This window comes from Mesocricetus auratus, unplaced genomic scaffold (assembly GCF_017639785.1).
Source record: "Mesocricetus auratus isolate SY011 unplaced genomic scaffold, BCM_Maur_2.0 Super-Scaffold_6730, whole genome shotgun sequence".
Lineage (NCBI taxonomy): Eukaryota > Metazoa > Chordata > Mammalia > Rodentia > Cricetidae > Mesocricetus > Mesocricetus auratus.
In genome coordinates this window covers 10,297,156-10,324,937 of record NW_024429184.1, presented here as the reverse complement: position 1 = coordinate 10,324,937, position 27,782 = coordinate 10,297,156, and the positions used below count along the sequence as shown (strand labels likewise).

Here is a 27,782-nt window from a genome sequence, read left to right as displayed (position 1 = left end):
AAAGGGCAAAGGTGAGTCTGAGAAGACAGAGAGCAAAGAGAAATGTGTGTATGCCACCATAAACAGCTCAGTGTACCTATATAAAAAAATAGTCACAATGCATTATTGTGAGAAAACTGATCTGTAGAACTTCCTGGGTTTTGTGATTCCAATATACATACTTAATTTATATGCATGGGGAAAACAGAAAGTCTGGCAAAAATAAATAAGCAGCAGCTAACGATACTTCATGGTCGCTGGATAAAATTCTGATTGTTTACTTTTAAAAATATGCATTATGATATCTTCTATTTAAAAAATACTCAAATGGGTGCTTGTTTCATGACACCACTCTGCTAACACAAGGGCATCATAATTTGTCCTAGATTCCAATATGCTTATGAAGATTTGAATAAATTAAGATGAAATGTGGCTAGAGCACATCTGTGGGGATGAAATTTTTATTTCAACTCTCCACTTAATTGCTTTCCATGGGATAATTGGCTTCATTTAGACACAACCTGAAGGAAGCAGGTGCAGACTAGCACCTGTGGTCTGCCAGCTAGACCCAGCCATGTGGGAGTCTCATTTATATAGGCTCTTCCCCTGTGTTTAGATGTGACACTCCCTAAGACACATTCTACGGACTAATCTCAAATGGAAACAGTAAAACTCCTTAACTTCTCATTTTAACAGAAAATGGGAACATCTAAGTCTGTCTGAAGTGTGGAGATTTACCCGTTTTAATTAGAAGGAAAAACAAACTGGTTGGTTTGGGGAGAAGAGATTTTCCTTTACTTCTCATTTGCTTGATTTCCAAATGAGGTAGCAATGACTACACGGGAGAGGAGAGAGTTCTGCTCCTTTCCGCAGGGACATTCAAATGGAGCAGTGCTTCTTCTGCTTAAAACCGTTTTAAAGCAAACGCGGGAAGATGTGCATCCTTAATTGTCTTTTTCCAGTCGCCATCTTCAGCACTTGGCTCCACGAGGCATGCCAGAACGTGGGCGTCAGACTCGCTTTGTGTGTGACGTGGAGATCATTTCCCAGAGCAGTATTTTCTAAACAGATCTGGTCTCCGACTTAAGAGCCCATGAAAAGAGGTGAATTTTTATTGTGAGTAACAAACAAGAATTATTGTAAGCTTGACGGAAGGAATAAGTGAGATTTTTAAATTTTGGCTTGTTTTGAGATGGGGTTCACTGGGAGCTGTCCCATTTCCAAACACTTCTACAAATGTTCTAGAAGCTAGTATTATTTGCGCTGGTGAAGGAATTAGTTAAAGACGATATGCTGAAATATACTTCTGGGAATTTCCCAATGTCAGTAAGCCTTGAGAATGTTTCCGAATCAAAAAACTGTCAAATTTAACCCTTAGCCTAAGGGGACTAATCCACGTTAAAATTCCTCAGTGAGTTATCTTCGCTCGAAGCACCACACATTAACGTTTCAATGTTAAAATTCATTATTGCAACATGAACCAGCCATAAGAAGTAACAACACAGTTAGGCCTTGATTTATGGGCACAAATGGAGGCCAGAAGGCTACACATGAGGCCAGAGTTCTACTGCTCTTCCCAAAGCCAATTAGGAACTCAGGAAGTAAGAGCTGCACGGGTGATTCAATGCGATGTTATGCAACTGCTGTGAAGTCAGGTTTTGCCTGTGTGCTGGCTGCGCCTACTGATTAAGCCCATATCTCTCTCACTGAAAAATCTCTTTCAATTATGAATGAGGAAAAGTGTTAGGACGGCAAGAAAATTACATTCCCTTTAGAAATTATAGGTGTGGTGTCTTCAACTGGTTCTTTAAAAATTGAGAAGGCTTCATCTGCGTGGATTGATGAGGCTTCTTCCCTATGCTCATTCAAATGCCTTTCAGCTACTTATTCACTTAAAAAAATCTGCTGCCAGTGTCTTAGCTATCAGAGATGGCATGGCTCTTTTGTCCTTTGGATGGGCATTGGGATTCTGGAGGATCAGACATTGCTCGTTTTTAAATTCATTGTTGTTTTCAGTGGGTTTAGCTGGAGATGGTGATATGCCAAAGACTCTTCTGTCCATTCTCAATAAAAGTGTCACCTGTGTCATTAGCATGTGAAGGCTAACCACAAAGCATGCCTATGTGCATGTATGTGCACTGCATGTGAGCAGTGTCTGCCAGTGTCAGAAGAAAGCAGTAGATCCCCTGGTGAGCCACGGTATGGGAGCTGGGAACCAAACGCAGGTTCTATGCAAGAGCAGTAAGAGATATTACTGCTCCAGGCATCTCCCTAGCTCCATACATAACATCTCTATGTGGGTTCTCCTGTTTGAACTCAGGTCCTCATGCTTCATGGCAAACTTGTTACCAGGCCCCAAGTCGAATTTCTTTCATTTGAGGTAAAAGAATCATTCACTAGCATTGTTTGCTTATCTTACAGCAGTCAGAATCTCTGCAGTTATAACTAATTGTAAAGTCACTGATCAGTAAAACGAACTTTCTCCATCACTTTGCTTGATGAGAAGGCTGTGTGGTAAGGGTAGACCTCTCTCAGGCAGCTCCTATATAGGGAAGACAAATCCAAGCTTTGCTACATGGAAACTCAATTAAACATTTTGTTCTGCCCACCAGAGGCGCTCAACTGGGCAGACCTGTTTGTCAACACCATTGGAGTTTTCTTCCTTTATAGCAGCAGACAGAGACACACTGGGACAAAAGTGTGGACTTTTGAAACCTCAAAGCCTGTTCCTAGTGACACATCTCCTGCAAGGCCATACCTTCTAATCTTCCCCAGTCTATCAACTTATGACTAAGAATTAAAACACATGAGCCTGTGGAAGCCATCCCATTTAAACCATCCAACTTTACAAAATATAGACAAATAAACATTCATAACCTAGGACTGCTCTCTTTCTGTCACCTCTCATTGCTCTCACTTTCTCAAGCATCTGATACATGCTGAGCTCTGCCCTTCCTAAGTTCTGAGGCTCCCCATCGGGCATCCATGGTCCCTGAGCATCTCAGACCACAGCCTCCCAAGGCCCTGAGTTATTAACTGCCAGGTCCTTGCTGTTGAAACTGACTTTTATCTATAATGAGTATTCCCAAATGTCAGCGTTCTCTTCAGTTCCCCTGATGCTTTCTCAGATGAAAAATATGCCTTCCAGCTTTGTATCACTACACATTCAGCATCCCTTCTATATATCCATACATGTCATTAAATTATAAAAACAAAACAAAGATCTACTAGCAGAATATCAGGAGAAAAATTTGTGGTCCAGTTTATTTTAAATTCCACCAGTATTTATCCCTTCCTGAGTGTAATTGTAAGTCTACCAACTAAAATTCTGCATTTCTCTATGTAATCCACGGGAAACAACCAACATGATGGACTAGGAGAGAAAGGTCTAGCTGACTAGAAAAACATGGGTGGTCTTTTCACTTGGTCTACTTAAATAAAATCATTTTTATTCGTGTGCCTCTGTGTCTGTGTGAATACGTGCTCACACGTGTTCACAGGTGACCAGAGAAGCTAGAAAGGCACTTGATGCCTTGGGTTATTATTGTGTGCCGTCTGGTGTGGGTGCTGGGAATTGAGCTCAGATCCTGTTGAAGGGTGATCTTAACCACTGAGCCATCTATTCAGTCTCGCATTTGCTGTTCAAGGGGTGGCCATGTGGGAAAGCAAGGATCCTGGACTGAGACGCACACTGTTTATTACACTAATTGGCTGATGACTCATGCATGACACTTGTTAGCCTAGACTCTACTTCTGTCAGGGTAGGGGGTTATCATTCACTAAACACATGTAAGGGACAAAATCCAGTGTATGCTGCAGAGAAAGTAGCTTATTTTACCTAAACTTCCATGTATTAGCTCATATTCCACAACAATTGCTGTCCTGATTCTGAAGGCTGGAAAGTCTAAGATCAAAGTCCATTGTCTCATGGTGGTTTGTAAGCAGTCACTTCTTGTATGTTTACGCGGATGATTGGTGAGAGGGAGAATCACTCTGTGTGTCTCTTTTTATAAATATGCTGATCCAGTGAAGCATTAAAATCCTGCCAGTGGCCATATCCTCCAAAAAAAGAATGCTTCTTCTCCTCCTAGCAGCGACCAACTGCCACCAGCTCCATATTGATGTCTTTCTTCCACCAGTTGAGAAGAAGTTGGCCAGTCAGTTTGAGATTGATTTCTCTATGTCCCAGAGGCAAAGTGTGAGATATCTTTGACAATATAGTCTCAACACATAGTTATAGTGATTAACCAATAGCAATGTAATTGTTCTATGTTGTTTTGCAAACCTAAGGTACTTCCTTGACCCTAAGTCAGAGGGAGACAGCCCATGCCTTACACTTGCTTCCCTTTAACAACCCATGTATTTTGGGAATGATTTTGTCCACCCTTAAGGGTAATTATATTCAGATGTATTTATTAAGACAGGGTCTCATTCTGTAGCCAAGCAATACCTAAATGCACTATGTAATCCAAGATGTCCTGGAACTCATGGTGAAATCCTTGCCTCAGCCTCCCAGGGTTAAGCATGATCGGTCATGCCCAGGACAGGATGTTAACTCTTTAACAGGGAGTAAATGATGTCATAGAGGGCCTGCAATCTGAAAGACTGTAAGATCAGACAGGGCAAATTTCAGTGATGTAGTAAAGATTACATGGGGCACGAGCAAGATAGCTAGCTGCAACGGATAAAAGAAAATGGAATAAATACAAGGGAGCCCTAAAATAAGAAAAGCTGGTTGCTCGCTGGACATGGCATGAGCTGAATGATGGAAGGAGGATCCTAAGATAATACTGAGTGTAGGTAGAGTTTTTCTGTCCTACCAGCCAGCTCTGTCCCATCAGCCAGCACCCAAATAACCACAACGAGACTTATTATCAAATATAAATGCTTGGCTGGTAGTTTAGGTTTGTTGCTAACTAGCTCTTACATCTTAAATTAACCCATAGTTCTGTGCTCTACCATGTGGTAGTACCTTTTTTCAGCAGGGCGTGTTCATCTCCTGCTTCCTCTGCCTCTGGCTGGCGACTCCCATCACTCTGCTCTTCTTCTTCCCAGCCTCCTCTCAGGTTGACTCTCCCAACCTAACCTCTTCCTGCCTAGCTATTGACCAGTCAGCTCTTTTATTAAACCAATGAGAAGAAACATCTTCACTGTGTACCAAAAGACTATTCCATTACAAGTAAGATGGCTATGTGTTCAAGACTGTGGCGGCTTGGATGTAGGAGGACAGGGGACACAGTGGGGAAGAAAAGCTCTGCTTGCACTTAGAACAGGCAGGCGACATCTGCAGTGTCCCTGAACACTGTGTTGCTGGGAATGTAAAAACAAAGAGACAGTGACAGAGATGGAGTGGATGGAAGAATGGAAGTCACAGAAAGAAATGAAACCTCCAAATGAGAAAGCAGAGAAAGACAATCACAGGGGTATGAAGCAGAGCTTTGGAGGACATGGCCCCATTTATGATCCAGGCTAATGGAAAGGGAAACAAGAACAACAACGCCATTGAAAGAAGTGAGAGGGACTTGGTGTTTGTCAAAAGCTAAGGGAGGAGGGAGAGGGAGAGGGATTGACATGTGAAGCAACCTTGTTTCTAATTTAAATTTCAAAATTAAAAAAAGACCAAAAATTGGAAATAAAAAAGCTAAGAAAGGAGAACAGAGTCAAACTCTACTCTCCCACAAAAATCATGTACAGGGGAAAAATAGACGTTTAAAAGCAAGAGAAAGAGCTGAACCTTTGCCAAGTTCAGTCACTGTCGAGTCCAAGCCACACAAAACTAGAATGGCAGCTTCTTCATTCTGTTTCACAACATCACTTTTGTGATCTTTGCTTCTATTAACCTGAACATGTGTTCTGTGCTTGTGGTTTGTTTGGGGCTTCAACTCTGAGTCTTCTGGGTGTTTACCACACTTTCTACTACTGAACGGTGAGCTCAGTCCATATTAAAAAGATACTGATCCGGTGTGACATCTCACTAAAAGAACAGCATCAAACAGCTGTTGCTTACCACATTACCCCCTTTATAAAACTCCAAAGGAACAACTCCTGCTTGGTCCCCAACCACAAACGTTCTGCTTGAGTTCATTGGCCACATACATGAATCCTACTTGGGTCACATGACAGATCACATGGTCTGTTCCAGTGCTGGCGAGTACTACCATATTGTATGGAAAAAATCACTGGGAGAGCATTGTGAGACCCAATTCAGAGGCAGTTCCCTGAAAAAGCTGTCAGTTCATTATCATTAGAAGTCCATGGCCAAATTCAAACAAAACAAAACAAACAAAACCCGAGTCATTAGAAAAGAACCTGTCATTTCTGGTAAGACTGTAATGACATCTGCGCTTCAGGATACCAAGGTGTTCCAAAAATCAAGAAGGTGGACACAGAGCACTAAGATTTCCTGATATGAAATGTGCTGTCTTACACTTGACATCAAATACCAGTCTTTTCATTCTAGCCTTACTTCTAGATCCTACACTCACACACACACACACACACACACACACACACACACACACACACACACACACACACGCCACTGTCCCTACCAGGAGCCCTGATGCCCCAGCTTGTATCACATTTGTAAATCAGCGCTCAATAATTACACTTTTCGTTTATTCGGTCAACTTTGTGATTTTCCTATGACAACACACTGTGACATTTACTTTAACCAGCAGAGATCTGGGTAGAAACGTTGCATCCTCAACCATTGGAGACTAGATTTCTGGTTCTGTTGGCATCTTTCAAATCCTTGCCGTGAGATTACCATGCTGTGCACTTTCTTGTGTTAGACTGTTACTCTGAGGAAAGGGAGCCTGAGGAAAGTCCCTGGCATGTGATCTCCCCATACCTTATTGTCATCCCTCATCCATAATTGCCTCTGTCACACTGACATCTTCACCTCTTCCTCTGGTGCCCAGTCTGGCACAGTCTCGCCATCTGTTTGTGTGACATCGACGTTATGGGCTCCCTCCATGCATCCCTAAATGGGCACGGGAAAGAATCGGAGATGGAAAGAGTGCCAGCTGGCACTGGTTGCAGAAACCTAGACAGTGACGAATCATGACCAGGACAGGGAGGACGGCTGAGGGCTAATTGTAGACCACCGTCAGTGTAACGGGGCCGCCTCCAGTTCACAGAGGTACTCTTTCTGTTCCGGGCAGTGCAACAGGGCCAACCTCCAGCTCACAGACGCAGCCCATCGTGTATTCTTCCTGTTCTTTTAACAACAGAATTGGCTTCCTATTATTATGTGGTCACAAAAGCGTGTTCAGTGGGAAAGAAGAGTAAAATTACATTCTGAATTGTTCTACTTTTCCTCTTTCATCTCTAAAAGAGCATTATCGAGAACATTCTGGGGCATTCGAGAATCGCTTGAGAAACACAGGAATGGGTTTCTGGCTGTTCATAGGGAAGAGAGCTCAGGAAAATTACCTCATTCTGGTGTATCAATCTATGTAGAAGTTGCTGGAGTTCCTGGCTACACCCACCCACCAAGTCTCAAATATTTTCTGTTCTTTGTGTCTTACAAATTGGTTAATTCATGGTTAATTCATTCATTTGTTAACTCATTGATTCATTCATTTCTCTCTGAATGCTAATCCCACATCAGGCAGCTGTTCAAGATTTATGCTGTAGATTCAAATTTAGGTACATGATGTTACAGTGTTTTGTTAACGTTGCAGTTGGTTGATTCTGATGTATTTCCTGTTAAGACACTTCTATACTTTGTTTCCATTCTGTCATTCTGTGGCCTTGTATTCTCTCTCTCTCTCTCTCTCTCTCTCTCTCTCTCTCTCTCTCTCTCTCTCTCTCTCTCTCTCCCCCCCCCGTGTGTGTGTGTGTGTTTGCTTCACTTTCAGTTTTTTCAAAAGGAATCTTTTATAGTAGAGGAATTTAGATGCCATTTTTACTTTTATCTTTTTGAAATGCTTCCCATAGACCCCATCCCTTCTCCAAATGGATATCTCCTAAGAGCTGATAAAGCTAAGAAATAGAGAAATATGCTTCTAGCAATGCTGAAGAAATACCCAAAAATAAGCCCTGTGTATAGTTGGAATTTAGAAGGCAGCTGAAGGCAAGAGCTCCATCCAGCAGGGGCTACTTTGGATTGCCTGTCTCTTAGTCTTATAGGAAATACACTAATTCAAGATTCTTCCCTATTGCTATAAGGAAAATAAGCCAAATATCTGAATCAACAGACAAGCAGAGAAAGACTGGTGATTTGTAATGGTACCAGTAAACAACTTCAGGCCTGGGGAGACACAGAAGACATGATCATTGGATGGTCAGGGATTGTGGTGAAGGGACCACTGTGTAAAAATGTCAGATATTAGAAGACTACATCCTGTAGAGCCAGAAACAAGAAACTAGTCATGTATAGGGGACAGTGTGTAGGATATGGCTTTCTTGAGTAAGAGGAAAGTGGTGACTGATATGGATAAAAGAAAGACATTCATATGAGATGACGGGGAAATCATACTTGCAATGCACTACAGCTGGGAGACACAAAACAAAAAGGAAAGGCATAGAAAAGGAAGTGAGATTAGAAAGAGTGAGGCATTCTCAATCCAAATGACTCCTAAGAAAAACTGTCTGTTCTGCTATGATAAAGTGGACACAAGGACAGATGTCCCCAGGAGAAGCTGAGATAGTTCCGGAAGGGTTAGGACAGACAGATGTGAGACTGTTTGCATATTGATGATGAAGAAGCAGAAAAGAGTATGAATAGCAAACAGTGCCTCTCTCTGCCAGGACAGACCTCTCTCTCCTCTCTCTCTCTCTCTCTCTCTCTCTCTCTCTCTCTCTCTCTCTCTCTCTCTCTCTCTCTCTCTCTCTCTCTCTCACACACACACACACACACAGAGTCATTTACTGACTGAGTAGCATTTCGTATGGTAAGTCTATCTTTAACAATTTATAAAATTTCTCGCAAAGCCACTGCCATTTGACCTTTCACTTCTGACCCGAATGCCCGTTTCCGAGAGGGTAACAGCAGAAGCCAAACCTCTCTATAAGCTTTGCTGTGGTCTGCCCTTCGGATGGGATCTGCACGTTATTTGCTGGAAGGTTTCTGCAGCAGATGCGAGCAGGCAGACAAGCTAGCACGCAACCCCGATGTCCAGAGCATGCTGCGCCAGGCACTCGCACACTTGCCAGTCCCAAGCCCAGCGCAGCAGGGTGATGGAGGGAGGGTGCTCTCAGGGGCAAGCGCTGCTCCGAAGCCCTGCTAACGTCTCTGTGTGGCCATGCTGTATTTTCAGCTTGTCATCATGGCTGGGACAGTGCTGCTTGCCTACTACTTCGAATGCACTGACACTTTCCAGGTGCATATCCAAGGATTCTTCTGTCACGACGGAGACCTAATGAAGCCTTACCCTGGGACGGAGGAAGAAAGCTTCATTGCCCCTCTGGTGCTCTATTGCGTTCTGGCTGCCACTCCAACCGCTATTGTAAGTACAGAAACAGAGGTCTTTGTTGTCAGGCACCTGAAAGTATTTCCTGTCTGTCTTTTCTCCTCCTTGCTGCCTTCCTGGTTCTCACCAGCAAGTCTCCTTATCAACACTATACTGTTTCATCTGGAGTCAGGCTGAGTGGAAGTCTGCTTAAAAACAAAAATTGAAACTCACCTCGCCTGTTCTAGATATATGGACTAGTTTTTCATATTAGTGTCTGGGTTTTTGAAGTTATGTTTTTTAAAGTATGGGTGAATGTCAGAAATCAACAGACATGGTTGGCTGGCCTGATAAGAATAGCTATTGTGCTCTCAGTACAAGTATTCTGCGAGTTGTGTGAATTCAGGAGCCCGACTGTTAGTGATGATGGCATTGCCATAGAGACTCAGATCAGAGAGGAGCAGAATCCTCCAGCTGGTACCTCCTGCTGCCACAGCTGAACTGCAGAGGCCAGAGATGAGCAAAATTACTTGACCCAAATGTGGTGTCTCTGCCCTTGTCCAAGTCACAGCACACTGAGCTCAGCTGCAACTGTACCTTTACTTATTCCGTTGTCTCTCTTTTGAGGTCAAAAATTGGACAGTTGGCCCTGTAGGGAGACGGCTTCAAGGGCATAAAGCTTGCAGACCCAGGTTATAGTCAGTCAAGTGATTTAACACTTAGACATTATCATTTTAGGAGAGTGTTAAATTAAACACCCCTGTATTTGAACACATTGCTGTTACCAGGGCAGATTAATCCCGGTGGAACTTCAGTTCCCGCTCTGGCCTTCCTGTCTAATAATCCCCTACTCTCCCACTTCACTTCTCACACACCCTCTGCTCCCTTTCAGTCAGGGCCTTCATAAAAATACTCACTGACTTACTGGAGAATACTGTTACTGCTCAGGCATTCGGCTCGAAAAGCTCCTCTTGTTGTCAATGCTTCTCTTGCCTTTTGACGAAAAGTGGCTGTAATTTTGAGGCTATAGTAATAACGAGTCATCGCAGTTTAAGTGTATTCCAATCGTTTGATCCAGCCTCAGCAGAGCTCCCCTGAACTCCTAAGACTTGAGGAGAAACGGTAGCAATATTGATGAGATGCCACACAATGTATCTGGGTGATTGAAAATATTAGGTCTGTAGAATAGCATATCTGGTTCGCATCCTGGCTGGCCGACTCATCTCGTTGATTCCTTCCAGACAAGACGAAATTGTCATTTGGGTTTAGAAATGACTTCCTAAAGTTCCAGGAGTAAAGAACTCCCCCACCTGCTTTGGCATCACAGGACAAAGTCTCTCATGTGAGAATTACGACATTCCATTGAGAACCCCTGAGTGGCCTCTTCTAAAGGGATGGGAACCAGACATAACATCTGTGTCTCCTTATCCTTATCCTTACTTATCAGCCCTGGGAAGAAAGGAAAGCATGGAAAGAAAATATTTCTGTGTCTCACAAGGCCGAAGGCTCTGATCCCCGGATAAAATGGTGAAGACGCAAGGTTGAGATCTGGCTAGAATGGATGGCAGTGGCTCTACCACGAGACAGTGCCTCAGACTGGGATTGGATTGTGTCATAAGCATATCGTCATCTTATGTGCGCAGACGTGAACTGATGAAGGACCCGCTGAGTTACCAATATATTTCCTTCCTAGTCTCATTATCGTTCTCTACGCTTTCCTGTAATCATTTTGTCTTCATAGACATTTTGCCCATGTTAAAAAAAAACCTAAGACCTGTAGAAACATTAATAAAGATGAATGGAAAATCAGAATCAGAAAAACAGCCTCATTGCTGAACAAAACCAAAAGCCTATTCTTCAAAGCTGTTAGGTGTGCATAAGAGGGGAAGAGACGATATGGGGAGCTGCCGGGGGTGAGAACAAGACCCAGGACATGGAGAGCAAGGAAGGGTTAATGAGACCAAGGGGCAATAACATGAATGTATGAAAATTTCACCGTGGAAAAACTTTATTTTGTGTAACTAAAAAAAAAAAAAGAAAGCGTTTTATAATCAATGTGTACTTTGCCTGTGTTGCCTAGGTGATCCTCACAGCAGCCTAGTGAGATGGAAAAGGGGTATTCCAAAGAACATAGAAAACCATGGTCTAAAATCCCCTTCACCTTTTAGTTGAGGACACCGAGGCACCGTTTCCCTAAATGATGCCTTGAAGGTTCCATTTTCCTGTAAACATATGGACAGGGATCTGCCCATTGGGTTTCATTTTTGTCTTCCTTCTCAAATTGGGGGAATGGCTGGGAACCAGGAATGCTCGCAATTGATGGGTTAGTCATAGAGAGCAGGGCAATCCTCAACCCTGCTAGTTACCAGTGTTATTTCCCCCAAGATCCCAATCTGTGAGCAGCGCCAGGCCAGATATCCTCCCATCTCTGGGAAGGAGCTGTGTTCACTTCTGCCCAGTGAGACATGATTTGTGCACGTGTGGGGTCTCAGGGTCTCTGACTCCTAATGCCTCCTTCAGCAAACAGAGCCCACAGCATTCACTGGATCTCTATGATGGAGCTGTGTTCACTTCTGCCCAGTGAGACGTGATTTGTGCACGTGTGGGGTCTCAGGGTCTCTGAGTCCTAGCGCCTCCTTCAGCACACACACCTACTCAAAGCCCACCCCATTCACTGTCTTCCCTTGGCAGGCGTCTCCCTCAGGCTGGGGCCCCAATAACTGTGACTTCCAGCTGCTTGTATTCCTGTGGGTTCCATTTTCTCAGCCCTCCACTTTAAAAGGGATCAGGATCAGTGATTTCCAAGACCCTTCTGGTTTCCAGATTTCACGAGAACACAAAGGGACCATTTTGATGGAAGTTTCTACCTGTGAGAGTCTCAGCAAGTTGGAGCTGCCTTTCTGGGCTCACTGTTGTGTATCCTTTCTGGACTCACTTTTGTATGCATGGGCCTTCACATGTGTCACACAACCTCACAGTTTATTCGTTTCTTCTTAAATCAATTCCCCAAGCCCCCTGGAGTACAATGAAGGCAGGACCACCTTTGGGTGATTTGCATAGCAACTAGCAGTACGTTTCAAAAAAAAATAGCTCTACCTGAATTGTCCTTAGCTTTTTGTGCATCTCCAAGCACAGTGACAGTGGCTGAACTAAGTGCCACACTCCTGTGTCTCCACAGATGAGCATTAACGACCCCATTCACAGCTGCAGAGACGCACAGGGGAGGCAGGAGGGGAAGGCTGGGCCATTTGACCTGTAAACTCCATGTTTTCCCTTTTATGCTTTCCTGTCAGAAAATATCAACCTCATATTGAGACAAGGCCACTTGGGATGAAGTGCACAGGGCCAAAGCCACTGCTGTCACATATCTTTAGGAGAAGTTGAAGCTTGGAGAATTTATTGTGTCCAGAACTGTTTAGCCCACAGTGTGTGGTAACTCACGCTTCAAAGCAACCTGCAGGGTGTGTTCTGACTACCTGGACAGCTTGAATAACTAACTGCTCCCTTGGGGCTTCTGAATAAACTCAGACTCAGAGGCAAAAGAGAGCCAGGCGCCTGCGTGGATAAGAGGATTTACTGGGCAGAGAATCTGATTCACCCTTATTTTATCTCCGTCCCTGTGGCACAAGGCATGAGAAGACAGCTATTAGACCTTTCTCTTGGCCTCACAATGAAGTGGCTGGGGAGTATTTAGCATTGAAGCAGCAGAACATTTGACTCCCTGCCCAAGAGAACTGAAATGGCTCACAGCTTGTATGCAAGTGCTCGTGAGCACTCATATGCGTATTCTTCCTCACACACACAGAGACACACAGACACACACACAGACACACACACACAGACACACACACACAGACACACACATACACACACATACACACACAGAGGCACACATACACACACAGACACACAGACACACACACAGAGACACATACACACACATACAGAGACACACATACACACACAGAGACACACAGAGAGACACACAGACACACACAGAGAGACACACAGACACACACACACAGAGACACACAGAGACACACATACACACACAGAAACACACATACACACACAGAGACACAGAGACACACAGGCACACATATACACACATACACACACAGAGACACACAAAGACACACACAGACACACAGAGACACACATACACACACAGAGACATACAAAGACACACACACACATACACACACAGAGACACACATATGCATACACACAGAGACACACAGACACACACACACATACAGAGACACACATACACATACAGAGAGACACACACAGAGACACACATACACACACAGAGACACACACAGAGAAACACAGACACACATACACACACATACACACACACATACACACACAGAGACACACATGCACACACAGAGACACACACACAGAGACATACATACACTCACAGACACACACACACACACACACACATACACTCAGGTGACTCAGGAGCAATTTCTTCAGAAAGGAAAAGCCAAACACAACTTGATAGAAACTTTGCCAGGCTTGCCAATCTTCATTTTTGCATTTGTGAAAACTCTTTGCATCAAATGTAAAAGGACACTGCAGATCACAGAGTGGTCTCTTGGCGCTGAGTGTGTTGGCTGGCTGACCAGGGCTGCAGCTGCTGTGGTAAAGGAGACATTGTCAGCCTTGGGCTCCCTCAGAATCTACCCCTTCCGGCCTCTGAACAGTCTCCTCCATTGAAACTCTGACATTTCCTAAGTCACATCCTTTCCCTGTGTACCTCACTGTGTGACTTCTTTAGACAGAAAATCCTTTTGCCACTGTTGGCATTATACTCTGCCTTTACAATTTATACTTTCTTCTGAGGTGGACATAGAGATGACCCAATTAAATTTATGAATTGGAAAAATTAAAAATCAATTTCCGCATTTTTTGTTCATACTACAGATTAGCAATTCAGATTTCTCTTAGTAGTGTTTGTTGAACTATTTCCAGCTATTGCCAGATTAAAGGTATATTGTTATTGTTTGTGGGGTTTTTGTTTTGGTTTTTATTGTTGTTGTTTTGAATTGTTTTTGAGGCAGTGTTTATTTTTGTTAACAGCCCTGGCTGTCCTGGAACTAGTGCTGAAGACCAGGCTGGCCTCGAACTCACAAAGATACCTGCCTGTGACTACCAAGTGCTGGGATTAAAGGTGTGTGTCACCGCTGCCAGCACTGTTTGCTTTTTTTTTTCTTTTTAAGAATATTGTTTACCTAAAATATGTGCTGGTTAAGTTACTTGGAGATTACAATTCGGTTTTCTTTTTTTTATTGAGAACAGGATTTTAGTGAAATTATTTTAGGTTTCCATTTCTCTTGTGCAGAAAAACAGAAGATGTCAGTGGACTCTGTGTTTTTAGACACATACAGTCCCACCTTTCTATGGAGTAACCATGCAGACAGCCTTTCCTATTTATGCTGTTAAAGGGCTCTTGGAATATCCAGTGGTGATGTCTCTTGTTTGTATCTATGTGTGATAAAGCAAAAGTTAATAATTAGTGTGCTAACCACAGTTCTGCAAGTAAAGGATGCAGACTCTCTACAGATCTAGAGTTCTACAGTAGCACTCATCATGAAAGATAAAATCCTAGAATAAAGGAGACTCTCATAGTGCAGGCACAAATCTACATTTTTTCTCATTTCCTGGCTCACTTTTAAAATCTACAAAAGTTTTAAATGCTCATGACTACGGAAGTCTCCCAGGCAGGATACCTTAGCTGGTAACGCCAGAGACCCTAGACGATAACCTATTACTGCCACTCCTCTAAGCCAGTATAATCTCTACTTGCTTTATAATCACAGATGAATGTAGTTCTCACCCCTCGTCAAATAATTATTTTGTTAGCAGACAGAAATCCATAACTGGTCAAATACAGAGAACAACTAACTGAGGTGTCCAGTTCCAGTGGATCCATCTACCATGCTACCCACACATTTAAAGCACAGAGAGCATCATGGAAAAGGAGACAGAAAGGTTGTAAGAGCCAGAGGACCAGGATGTCTGCTACCTGATAGTGTCTCCCATACATGACAGGGAAAGTGTACCCATGAAATTCCAACAATATGGTTGCCTAAACAAGGCCTGAATAATGAGAATACCAGCTGACATGCCAGCATGAGTGGGAGAAATTTCACGAGGCCTCATCCCTAGATGAAGAGTTACAAGCAATTTGATGGCTGATAAAAGAGGAAGAATCAGTCTTCCTCAGAGAGGAACCCCTTAATTGGCTGTCTAATACCAAGTGGTCAACCCTAGGTATTTATACAGATGAGAAAGACTAAAAAGATGCAGGAGGCCCACTTCACAGAAAGTACAGATGTACTGGGATGTGGAAGGGGAAAAAAGATACTGTGTACAAATTAAAATAAAAATGGACCAGGTGTACAAGGTGAGATCTTGAGAATATTTTCATTCACTTGATAACAATTGTGCATCGTTAATCTAAAACGTCTGAAATCACCCCAAATCTTTTGAGAACCAATGCTTTAAAAGCTTCAAGTTTGGGGACATCCCAGTGTTTGAGGTTTGGATGCTCAGTCTATAGACACACTTAAGAAAAAAATGATTTTTAAACCACAATATGTAAAATAAAATACAAAGGAGATCATTACAACAGCAAAGGGGCTCATTCAGCAAAAGGACATACATGTGTAAACTGGATCACCTAAATAGATAAAGAAAATATTAACAGACCTGAAAAAAAGATATCAATGGTATAAATATGAGGCAATTTTAGCACCCCACCTCTTGTTGTGGATAGATACTAAAGAAATAAGACCAATAAGAAAACTTCTGACTTTGTGTAGACTTTATAGATCTAACAGGCACATAGAGGAGACTGTATTTTATACCCACAGAATACATACTCTCTAACATGATGGAACATTGTCTAGGATAAATCATATTAGGCACAAAACAATTCATTGACTGAAATCATATCTAGTTTTTCTTTCTGAACACAGTCATATAAATCTACATGAGAAAAATCAGAAAAATTCACAAGTATGTATAAACTAAGCAACATGCTCCAGAACAACAAATTGGTTAGTGAAGAAATTAGAGACTATGTTTTTATTTCCTGAGGCCAGGGAAGATCATTTAGTGGGCAGAATGATAACCTAACTTTGGACCACCAGCACCTCTGTCAAAGCTCAGTGTGCTTTTGTAAGCCTGAGTGGGATAGCAGGCAGAGATAGGGGCATCACTGGAGGTCACTGGTCAACTAATCCAGCCAATCTCTGAGCTCCAAGGTCAGTGAAAAACACTGTTTGAAAAATAAGGCAGACAGTAATTGAGGAAGACACAGGAGGTTGAGCAGTGGCCTCCACTTGAATACGCACATACACATGTGAGGAAAAAAAAACAGAAGTGCTGGAAAACAGCATGCAAAAACTCAGCGGAATGAAACCATTGCAATTATAAGAGTAAATTTATAGCTATTAGTACTTTAAATAGCAGAGAGAAAAGATACCTAATAGCACATCATGTTATGGCTCAAGAAATTAAGAAGCTACATAAAAAGGACATAACAGAGAGAGATAAATGAAAAAGACATTAGAAAAATAATAGAAAAATCAAGAAAGCTTAAGATTGACTTTGTATGCAAATACAAAGAAGATTTACAAGGCTTTAGCTAACCCACAGAGTCAGCTGACCTAAACAAGGGGGAACACAAGACTGATGACTAAGAGACCAGCATGGGACTGATCCAGACACCCCCACCCCAACCTGGGCGTCAGAAAAGATGCCTGGGCAATTTATGGGATCTTGGAGAGTAGATCAGTATTTATTCCTGGCATACAAATGGACTCTGGGAGCATATTCCACATGGAGGGATGCTCTTTCAGCCTGGACACATAAGGGAGCACCTAGGCCCTGCCCAGGATTATATGACAGACTCTGGAGACCCCCATGGAAGGCTTTACCCTTCCTGGGAGTGGAGGGGAGATGGAGTGGGATGGGGGTTGGGAGGAATGTGGGGCCAGAGGAGGAGGGGAGGGAAAGGGAACTGAGAGTAACATGTGTAAAAAGTTCAATAAAAATTATTAAATATATAAGAAAGGAGAAAATGGAGAAGACCCTAAAAGTCTGAAAAGGAGACTCAAAAATACTACAACAGAAAGACAAAGGACACTGCAAAGACTATCATGAGTAATTATAAGCCAACAAATTGTATAACCTAAAAGAAATGGTTACATTTTTGAACACGTACAGCCCTTCAAAATGAAATCATGATAAAATAGGAAATACAAATAGACAATTAACAAAAGAGAGACTGAATGAAAAGCAAAAAAAGTCTGTCAATAAACATCAAATGCTGAGTGCCTTCTCTGCTGATTTCCACCAAATAATAAAGAAAGAATGAACATCAGTTGCCCAGACTATTCCAAAAAAATTAAGGAGAACATCATACTCGTAGCCCAAATCTTCAGACAACCCAAAGTAAGCACAGATGCCAAGTAAGCTAGTGAGGTCCTAGATCTTAGGGAAGAAACCACTGCCACCACTTTACAGCATAATTCCTAACTGAATTTTAAAATTTATCCTTGTGCCACAGATAAGTGTGACTTTCAGCTCCCATCCAATAGCTTCAAAGTTCAGAGATCAACTGACTATAGGATAAACAGCCACATTAAATACATGTAAACACAACTCCTGCAGCTAAGTTTCAGGGGATATCATGAAAGTGGGGGCAGAAAAATTCTAAGAGTCAGAGGACCAGAATGTCTTGTGTGGGGTGGTATTTTACTTGTGTTAGATTTCCTCTAGAAAAGACAGGGAAGCTAAACCCTGGATATCTCAACCATATGGCTGCCTAGGCAAGATCTAAGCAAGCACAGTACCAACAGACATGCTTGCAGAGAAGAGAATAAGAAGGATTGGAGGTGAAAAAAAAGGAAAGGGAGAAATGATGCAATTACATTTTAATTTTTTTTAGTTTTAAAATGATCATCCCTGTGATTAAGTAAAATTCATCCCAAAAATGTAAGGATGGTTCAACATATGCAAATCAATACACATAATACATCATATTAATAGAATGTAAGGCTAAATTGTGATTGTTTTAATAGATATAAAATGTTTAAGAATATTCAGTATTATTTCATTATAAAAATGTCCAGTGAGTTGCCTGAATAGTATAAGCATGATATATAACGTATTCATCCTAAACAGGGAAAAGTAGACAGCCTTTACTCCAGGATCAGAAGAAAAGGATGCCCAGACTCATCACTTATACTCAACATAGTTCAAAGTAATTATGTTACAAAAAGAATTCAAAGGTGCCCAAGCTAGAAATGAAGAAATTATATTGTGCCTCTTTGCAGACAACATTGTCTTCGGAATAGAAGACCAAATGATACCACCCAAAATTATGACAATAAATCAAACAAATAAAGCTAAAGTATGTAAATTTAGCATATGTAAGCCAGTGACATTTCTATTCATTGAAAACTCTCTGAAAAATTAATCAAGAAAGTTATGCACAAGAGCTACAGAATTTTCAAATAATAATAAAATTAAGGTCAAAACAGTGTCTTCGAGACATGAACTCACAGCATCTTTGGTTTCCTGCACAAGATCAAACCAGTCAACAATCCAGCATGGATGGGAGAAAAGCCTACGAGGCCCCAGTCCTAGCTGAGGAACTGTTGACTATTGAAAGATAATGGGAGAGTAGAAGTCAGTTGTTCAAAACATTACAAGAAATTGAAGAGGGCAAAATACTTTCAAGAGTTTTATGAGAGTGACCATGCTCTAGTACATAGCTCCAAACACATGGACATCACTAATTGGATTCAGTAGGTATTTCAAAAAATAAAAGGAAGATTGAAAAGATAGCTCAGAAGTGAAGGGCCCTTGTTGCCCTTCTTGAGGACCCAGTTTTGAGCTGCCGAATCCACATAATGGCTCACAATTATCTGTAACTCTAGTTCCAGGAGACCTGACAGCCTCTGTTACCTCCAAAGGCTTACTTGCACACAGTGCATAGACTTACATACAGGTAAATAGTGTTGGGGAAGCTGGACTCTAAGCTCATACTTTATGAATAATGAACACAAAATTGATTAAAGATTTAATATAAACCCTATAATTACAAAACTACTAGAAGAAAACAAAGGAAAACTTGATGACAAAGGATCTGTTGACATTGTGATCTTGAGAGATGCTAAGTTGATGCTAAATACTCACACACCCAAAGTGGTGACTATGTTTGTTAAGATAAATGTTAATTACCTAGCTAGAGTCACACAATGCATAATATAAGTGCACTTAAGAGCATCGTGCTGAACACGAAAGTGCACATAATTTTATCTGTTAAAAGTAGTTTCAGTTTTGTGAACAATGCATCAAGAAAGATAACACACAAAAATGATCACCATGTTTCAGTATGGTTTTCATATTTGCATTTGAGTTTCGTATATGAAAGGTGACTGGTCTCATATGGCAGCTGCCCTCATGGCTTAAAGTATGCTTGCTACTGTGTAAAAGGTCACGTGTCACTTAGGATTGTGGTTAGCATAGCTGGGAGAAGAAAATGCACTAATGGACTTTATCTACAGTTCGTTCTTGCCAGAGCCGGTTTGGCCTTGACCTCTTCTCACTGGAGGGCACTCTAATTTACCATGACTGATGTGTACTTTGTTAGCCGACGAGCACAGAAGTCTAAACAAGTAAGACAGCCAAACTGAACACATGGAAACTCCCAAGTGCCCCCAGCCTCTCTTTGTAGAGATGATGGATTGAGGCAGCGTGGTCCAGCAGAAGTACAGATAGAGGGGCCAAGGCGCTGCCAAGCCCAGAGCTGTAAATCTTCCATTATGAGCAAAAAGGCATCAACTGTGGGCTGCAAGCTTGGCAGAAACAGAGCCATCCTTTTCCTTCACAGCCCTGCATCCTCCTGCAGACTCATCACCCCTACAAAGACAAAAGACCCAGTGAGCAGAGAAGTAGTGAAATGCATGTGTGGTCAGCAAAACGATGGTCATCAAGCCCATTCACTGTGTGAGGACCTGGATTGTCCATGAGTCACATGATACCCATCAAAGTTTTACAAAAAGTCAGGTATATGCCACTCCATTTTTATTACAAAATGGCCCCTTGACCCCTTCTTATCTCCAACTTTCTTCTTTTAGTACTTATGTACTTAATATATTCCAGGCATTGCCAGTATCTGGATATAAATATTCAATTCACATTTTCTCCTTTTAATGATTTTTACTGAGCATACAAAATAATGGGCTTCATTATAAATATGTAGGTTAAAATATACCTTTGATGCATTTTTTCTCTTTTATGTTCCATACCTCTTTGTGATTTGAATGTTGGCAGCAATATTATTTTTGTATCTGCTTCACATTCTTAAGTTTTATCAATTCCTTTTATTTAGTGTGTGTGTGTGTGTGTGTGTGTGTGTGTGTGTGTGTGTGTGTGTAGGCACATACACATGCCACAATACATGCATGAAAAGAAAAATTCAGAAGCCAATTGTGAGAATTCATTCTTTCCTTCCATCATGTAGGTCCCAGGGACTGAACTCAGGGACTGAACTCAGGTCATCAGGCTTGAGGAATGCAACTAGTGGTAATTGTTTTAAGCAAAATAGGCCAGATTCAGAAGACAGAATGCATGCTTTACTCTCATTTGCACAAATACATATATTTCATTTACATATTAATGAGAAACAGGTTGTAGACATAAGAATTGGCAGAGTCTCTTAGCTAGGAGTTACATTTTGCACTAAGGATGAAGATTGGTTGGCTCAAACCTGGATTTTCTAGAGGAGGGAAATCCCTTCTTTCATCTTGAATCTGCCTCTCTTGTGACTTAGTTAAGTGCTTTGTTGTAACAGTGTAATTATAGTAATAACAACTACAGTGGAGAGCTGTCTGACTGTTATCAAACAAGAATAACAGCTTTACTTACTTCTTTGGTGCATATAAAGGTACAAACAGTGTTCTAAACTATATAAGTGTATACTCATATATACATATACAGTGTCCATGCATTTATGTAATTATAGTAATGATGACTACAGTGGAGAGCTGTCTGACTGTTATCAAACAAGAATAACAGCTTTACTTACTTCTATGGTGCATAAAAAGTTCAAACAGTGTTCTAAACTATTTATATACGCGTATACTCATATATACATATACAGTGTCTATCTATGCATTTATGTAATTGTAGTAGTGATGACTACAGCAGAGATGCTATCTAACTGTTACCAAACAATAACAACTCTACTTCTATGATGCATATAAATATTCAGTGTTCTAAACAATTTATTTATATATACACACACCTATACCCATGTATACATTTGCAGTATATATGTATACATGAATAAGTACACACAGATAATTAAGTTAATAAATCTGCTATCTTGATTATACAAATAAAAGAAAAATCAAAGGTTGAATAGTATGCTCAAGGTTATAAGGGTCAGCTTTGTAACTAAGAAAAACTGGCTTCCGAGTTCCATCTCTCAACCACAACACTTGTGAAGAGTAGCAAACATCAATTTATAGCTAGTACTGAAAACACCAATAGGCAAAGAGGGTAAGTATAGGATTTTAACTACTAAAAGACTCTTGTAATGTTACAGTATGAAATTTCTGGGGGAAGTGAAAATAGAATCATGTACCACATTCTAGTACTACTCCAGACACACCTGTCTGTAGGTGGCCAAGTCTCTGAGATGTGACCTCATCACTAAACAGAATGAACAAACACATGAATTATCTTGGTTTTCAATTTTTAGATTTTAATTTCTATTACTCAAGTATACTCTTTGAAGTTATTTTTATGCAGATACTCTATAATGACAAGGACATTAAGCATGGGTGCTGTGGAGAGAGATTGCTCAGGGATTTAGGATACTTGCTCTTGCAGAGTACCTGGATTTGATTACCAGAACTTACCCCCATCCCAACCATCCCAAACTCCAGTTCCAGGGAATCTGATGGCCTCTTCTGAGCTCCACAGGCACCAGGAAAGCATTTGGTACACATACATATGCAGGTGAAACATTCATACACATAAATACATAAAAAATACGTAAAACATGGGGATTCTTAAAACACTGATAAAAATTTCACAGACTTGCAGGTTATATGAGGCAAAGACAAGCACCTTTAAAGCATGATCATCTGGAGATCAATTGGAAACAGAATTATAGAAGTCACAACTCTGTATAGTATAATGGTTAGTACAGTGTTTGGGCCTAGTTGACCTGGACTTGGTGCCCCCGTGTGCCACTTGTATGCCTTAGAGAACCCCCATGGCTCTCCAGGAAGGAGAGTGTGTATATCCCTAGGCACGGGATCTCCTGAGCATGTAAACACGCTGAAGTGCCATGTGCCTAGTACTAAACTGATGGCAGCAATTGTTAACTTTTACTCTTTGTCGATAACTTCCATCTTCAGTTGTATCAGTGTCAGCGTTTATTAAATTTTGACCATGCTTATTCCTTATTTTAAATGTCAATCTACTGTGCTTGGTGCTAGCAGGATAATTTTTAAATATCAATGTAGACACCGATATCAAAGAGCTCACAGTCTTTGTGTCCTAGTTAGGATTTCTATTGCTGTGAAGAGACAGCATGACCATGCCAACTCTTATTAAAGGAAACATTTAATTGAGGTAGCTTACAATTCAGAGGTTTAGTCCATTATCATCATGGCCCAGTGAGACATAGCGGCATACAGGCAGACACAGTGCTGGAGAAGGAACTGAGAGTCCTGTACCTTGATCTGCAAATAACAGGAATTGAACTGAGACACTGGGCATAGCATGAACATAGCCCGCCCCCACGGTGACACACTTCCTCCAACAAGGCCATACTTGCTCCAACAAGCCACACCTCCTAATAGTGCCACTCCCTGTGAGCTTATAGGGGGCAATGATACTCAAACTACCTAGTAATCCATGTAGGGGTATAATGATATAAAGGGTATCAGTTCAAGAAGTAAGAGAGGCATGTAGTAGTTAAGTAACAATCAAGCTACTTTTGTATAGGAGACACCCACCTAAGACAAAGATGATCAAATAAGTATTTATAATGCAAATAATAATGTATCGTGAGATGTAAACGTATGCTTTCTTGGACCATTAGCTACCTGATTATTCTTCATTGTTGCAACTTCCAAAGTAAGTAAAGAAAAATTTAATTTTGCCACAAGCTTTATCATAAACTCTGCTACACACTATTATTTTGATTTAAATTTATATGGCCTTGCAGTTTAATATTTCCCCTGGGTTGTTTCTTTAATAATGAAAACTGGTTTCTCCAACTCTTTTGAGGAATTAAATACAAGACACTGTCTAGCACACCATCTCCCCAACTGACAAGCAATTTTCCTGCTTGACATTTCTTTAACATTCCTTCCCCAGATTTTCATTGGTGAAATATCCATGTATTTCATAAAGTCAACAAGGGAATCCCTGATTGCTGAGGAGAAAACAATCCTAACAGGGGAATGCTGTTATCTGAATCCCTTACTTCGAAGGATCATCAGATTCATAGGTAAGTACCACAGCCTGGTGAATCAAACTTTGATGGATCGGTAAGGCATACTAAACTTGGATATGTTTGATGAAATAAGCTAAGATACAGTAGTACCAGCATTAAAAGCAAGGGTTGATTGGGTATTTTTCAAAAATGGTGGAGATAAGCCTAATCCTGTTGCCATGTCAAATATTTAATTCTTGAAGTAAGATATTGTTTATTAAATTGTTGTACAGAGTCAAATATTTGATCCTTGAAATCAGGTGGTATTTATTAAATTGTTGAACAGAAATGATTTCAACTAATTGCTCTCTGTTCAACATTTATCTTGATGTCATCCCTGAACATAAGTTTTAACATTGATTAGGTGTTGACATATATTAAAGGGTAAAGGTTGGGGGACAAACGGGAATATCAATGAAATGAAATAGTCAAATTTCCTGGTAGAGTTTTCTGGCCTATAGATCTGTCAGGTTCTTGAAAAATAAATTCCTTTCCAAACTTGCAAAAGAAATGTTTACTTTAGTGTTCTTGATGAGGAATAATGAAGGTATGTTCTATGCCCTTCTTTAAAATGCCGACAGTGCTATAGATAATGATTATAACATGGGAATGTATGTATTGATGCAGATAGCAACATAAATCTTCAGAATTCCTACGTTACTAGTACTCAATAAAAGAGCATTATGTAGGTAGTGTAACAAGACCTTGCAAATGTCTGCTGACAAGATCTTCCTAGGAGCCCCAACAGATTTTCCAGTTATGAACATGACTGTTACTAAAACAAGCTATGGTATATGTTTAGAGAACAGAGAACCAGATATGTAATTTCTCATTCCTTTTGATAAATAATTAATACCATTTTTCCTCTTATAGTAAAGAGTTCAAGTTCTGAAGAAATGATCTTATCAAAGTCTGACAAGCCGTAGTATCTCTGACTGTTGGGAATGAAAAAAATGTGCTAGAGCAGGAAGCCTAAGAGAAATTTATGGAAATGTAGCAAATTAAAAATTAACATTTAAATACTCTTAGGAATTTATGAATATCTGCAAAACTAAACATTTTGTAGACTACAGAAGACTACAGTTGACTCACATTGGTATAGCCTGATCCACATGATGTTACTACTGTCCAATTTGCCTGTTCTGAACCATGGTTCTTTCAAACTTGTCTAGAGTTAGTCCAGTTCCCACCAGAGTGACTGGCTACCAAATCATGGGAAAATAGGAGATAAGAGAATGTTTATCACACTGAACACTGAACTAGATAGTTTATTAAGTTGCTTCATTTAATCTGTCCAACATTACATAAAGTGTTTTATTGTTTGAAGTATACAGATGAAAACTCTAGTAGAACACAGAATCAAGATATAATTTGCCTGGTCCTTTCATCTGATCTCCCTCCCGTGAATGTAATTAACAAGTTACTCAATGAAGAACATTATCACGTTCATGTTCCAATTAACTGTAAACATCTTTTAAAGTCACTACTACTGTTCCTTTGCCGAGAGAAGCCACATCTATCTGTGCCTCACCCTACCTGGGTCAGGGTCCAAAGAACAGAAAATGTAACTGGTGTTTGTCCCTTATGTAGGACTCTGTGGCTTACATAAATGCTTATGTAGACATGCCAGAAGATGCCTAACTCCCAGGATAAATCCCCCACATAGTATTGCTGTGGCCCACAGAATTTCCACTTAAAACACAACACTGGGCTTAGGCACGGTCTCAAGATCAGTGGAGGATCATCAGGGTCTCACTAATAAATGATGACACATTTGTCCATTTAGATCTTGTATGCAAGAGGGAAAGAGTAAAGAAAATACCGATATGACCACTCCATGGTATGGTTAAGGGGGAGGGGTTTTGTTGTAGATATGAGAAAGGGAACAACTGGAGGCATCTGGGAGACTCCAGAGCAGAGAGAGAGATAAGTAGATTGAACGCGGCCAGCAAGTTGGACCCAGCCAAGGTCATCTGTGAGAAAGGGGAGAGTAGCAGGTGACAGAATAAAGAAAGCATGGTGGGAATAGGGGGTTATAAGGAGGGTGAGGAGTTGTGGGAGGAAAGGATGAGGGGACTGGAATGGGGTTTTTGAAATGTATCGCAAGTATTTGTGGTACTGAGGGAGCTTGGAGGCCAGCATATCCTTTGATATGGAGACCCATGTGTCCCCTCTGCCAAAGGTAAGGGAAATGACTCCTTTTGGTAGATGTGAACTGGATTCACAAGTTCCTAATAAATGCTGACTTTTATCTAACTACAAGAAATCCTCCTAAAATGAATGCTGAGCTCATTTCTGGATATTTGGACTGCCTTTTAGAGTTTGGGGAATTGGAGTTTCCTTTAGACCTGACAGGTTTATCGTAAGCTAACAGATACCTGGATGCTAAAAGCATAAAACAGAGAAGTTCAAATCCATCATCAGCTTGAGTTCAGCATCATAATACAGCCAGTGGGTAACATGTAAAGCTTGAGAAATTAGTAGCAGCAGCAGTAAGAGGTGAATGGTTGGAGAGTCACAGGAGGATTTGCTTCATATGTTCCTTGCTTTATGATACAAGGATCCACTCAGTTGCTCCAGCAGAAAACCTGGGAGTCTCTAACCATCTTGGACCCCATGCCTATTCAGTCAGAAATGCTGAGGATTTAGCCTGATGTCAGTGTCAAAATTTTAAAACTACTGGCTTAGGCAATTAAAATTCTCTTGCCCCTTTAAGGGATTTTCCCAATCGGCTGATCATCTTGTAGCCACTGATGTGTGTGTGTGTGTGTGTGTGTGTGTGTGTGAGCGAGTGTTTGGTATACCTACACTTCCATGTGTGTACCCATACACCATACACACGTGGATACTGGAGAAGGATGTAGATTGTCCTGCCCTTATGACCCTCCACCTTACTCCCTTGAGACTAGGTTGCTCTGAACCTAGAGCTAGGCAGACAGCCTGAGAAAGCCCCAGTGAACCTCCTGTCTCCAAACCCTACAGCACTGGGGTTACGGGCACATGCAGCCACACCCAGTTTTTTTACCCGTGTGCTGGGGAGTCAGACTCAAGTGCTCATGCTTACATTAAATGAGCTCTTACTCACTGAGCCGTCGCTCCAAACCATTTCCTCTGTTCTTTGCATGTTCTACAGAGCCCTCCATGATCTGAGACCCTCTTCTGTCTCCAGTCTCATGACTCACTATTCTAAATTGCTCTACTGGCAGTCAGAAAGATTATAGGATTCCTATCCTGATTCTTATTTGTGGTAAATTGATACTGTCTAGAGTATCCCTTTACCATCTAGCCACATCCTTCAGGATCTGTTGAAGCATTGTTTGTAGCCACAGAACCAGCTATCTTGTCTTCTAGATGCCCACTTTCATCTCTTATGAGCACTTAACATGTTGGTACAGTTGCTTAAGTCTGTTACTCCTAATAACTTCTGAACTTTGGAGAGTGGAGACTCTGTGTCTATGAAGCAATGCGCTTCAGACATAGACTTTGAATAAATGTAGGGGTTAGGATATCTTTTTAAATTTGTTTGTTTGTTTTGCTATCAAAGAACAAAGATAAAACTTGTTAAATAAATTTCCTAAAACTAACTTTACAAAGGCTGATTCTTACATCTTCATTTGTCCAACTTGGTTCAAGAACTTTGTTTTACACACATAAAGCTATTTGGAAGAGAGCCTTTTAAAAGTCCAGTCTGACTTTTCATATAGCAGTGTTGGACAAAGGAGAGGGCAGTAGTCTAGTTATCCAGGAAAAGTTAATTTCTGAATATCCAGATTATTTTGTTTGTTTGTATTCATTGACACAAAAACCTTTTAAATGGAAATATTTCCTTTGACAAAAATTGAAGTAAAATAAGGCAGTTACCA

General features: G+C 41.0%; 1 protein-coding gene across 4 annotated transcripts in view; it reads left to right on the top strand.

Moving 5' to 3' along the window:
• The window catches only part of Plppr1 (phospholipid phosphatase related 1), a 268,437-nt gene that overhangs the window by 204,078 nt on the left and 36,577 nt on the right, over window positions 1-27,782 (top strand). For 3 of the 4 annotated variants that reach the window (XM_005078715.4, XM_021232288.2, XM_040738448.1), the window contains 2 exons: window positions 9,246-9,434; window positions 23,802-23,934. In XM_005078715.4, coding sequence (XP_005078772.1) covers window positions 9,246-9,434; window positions 23,802-23,934 — 322 coding nt within the window. Of the gene's footprint in view, window positions 1-8,729; window positions 8,880-9,245; window positions 9,435-23,801; window positions 23,935-27,782 lie in introns of those variants that run through there. The other variant, XM_013119541.2, reaches the window with a different exon arrangement.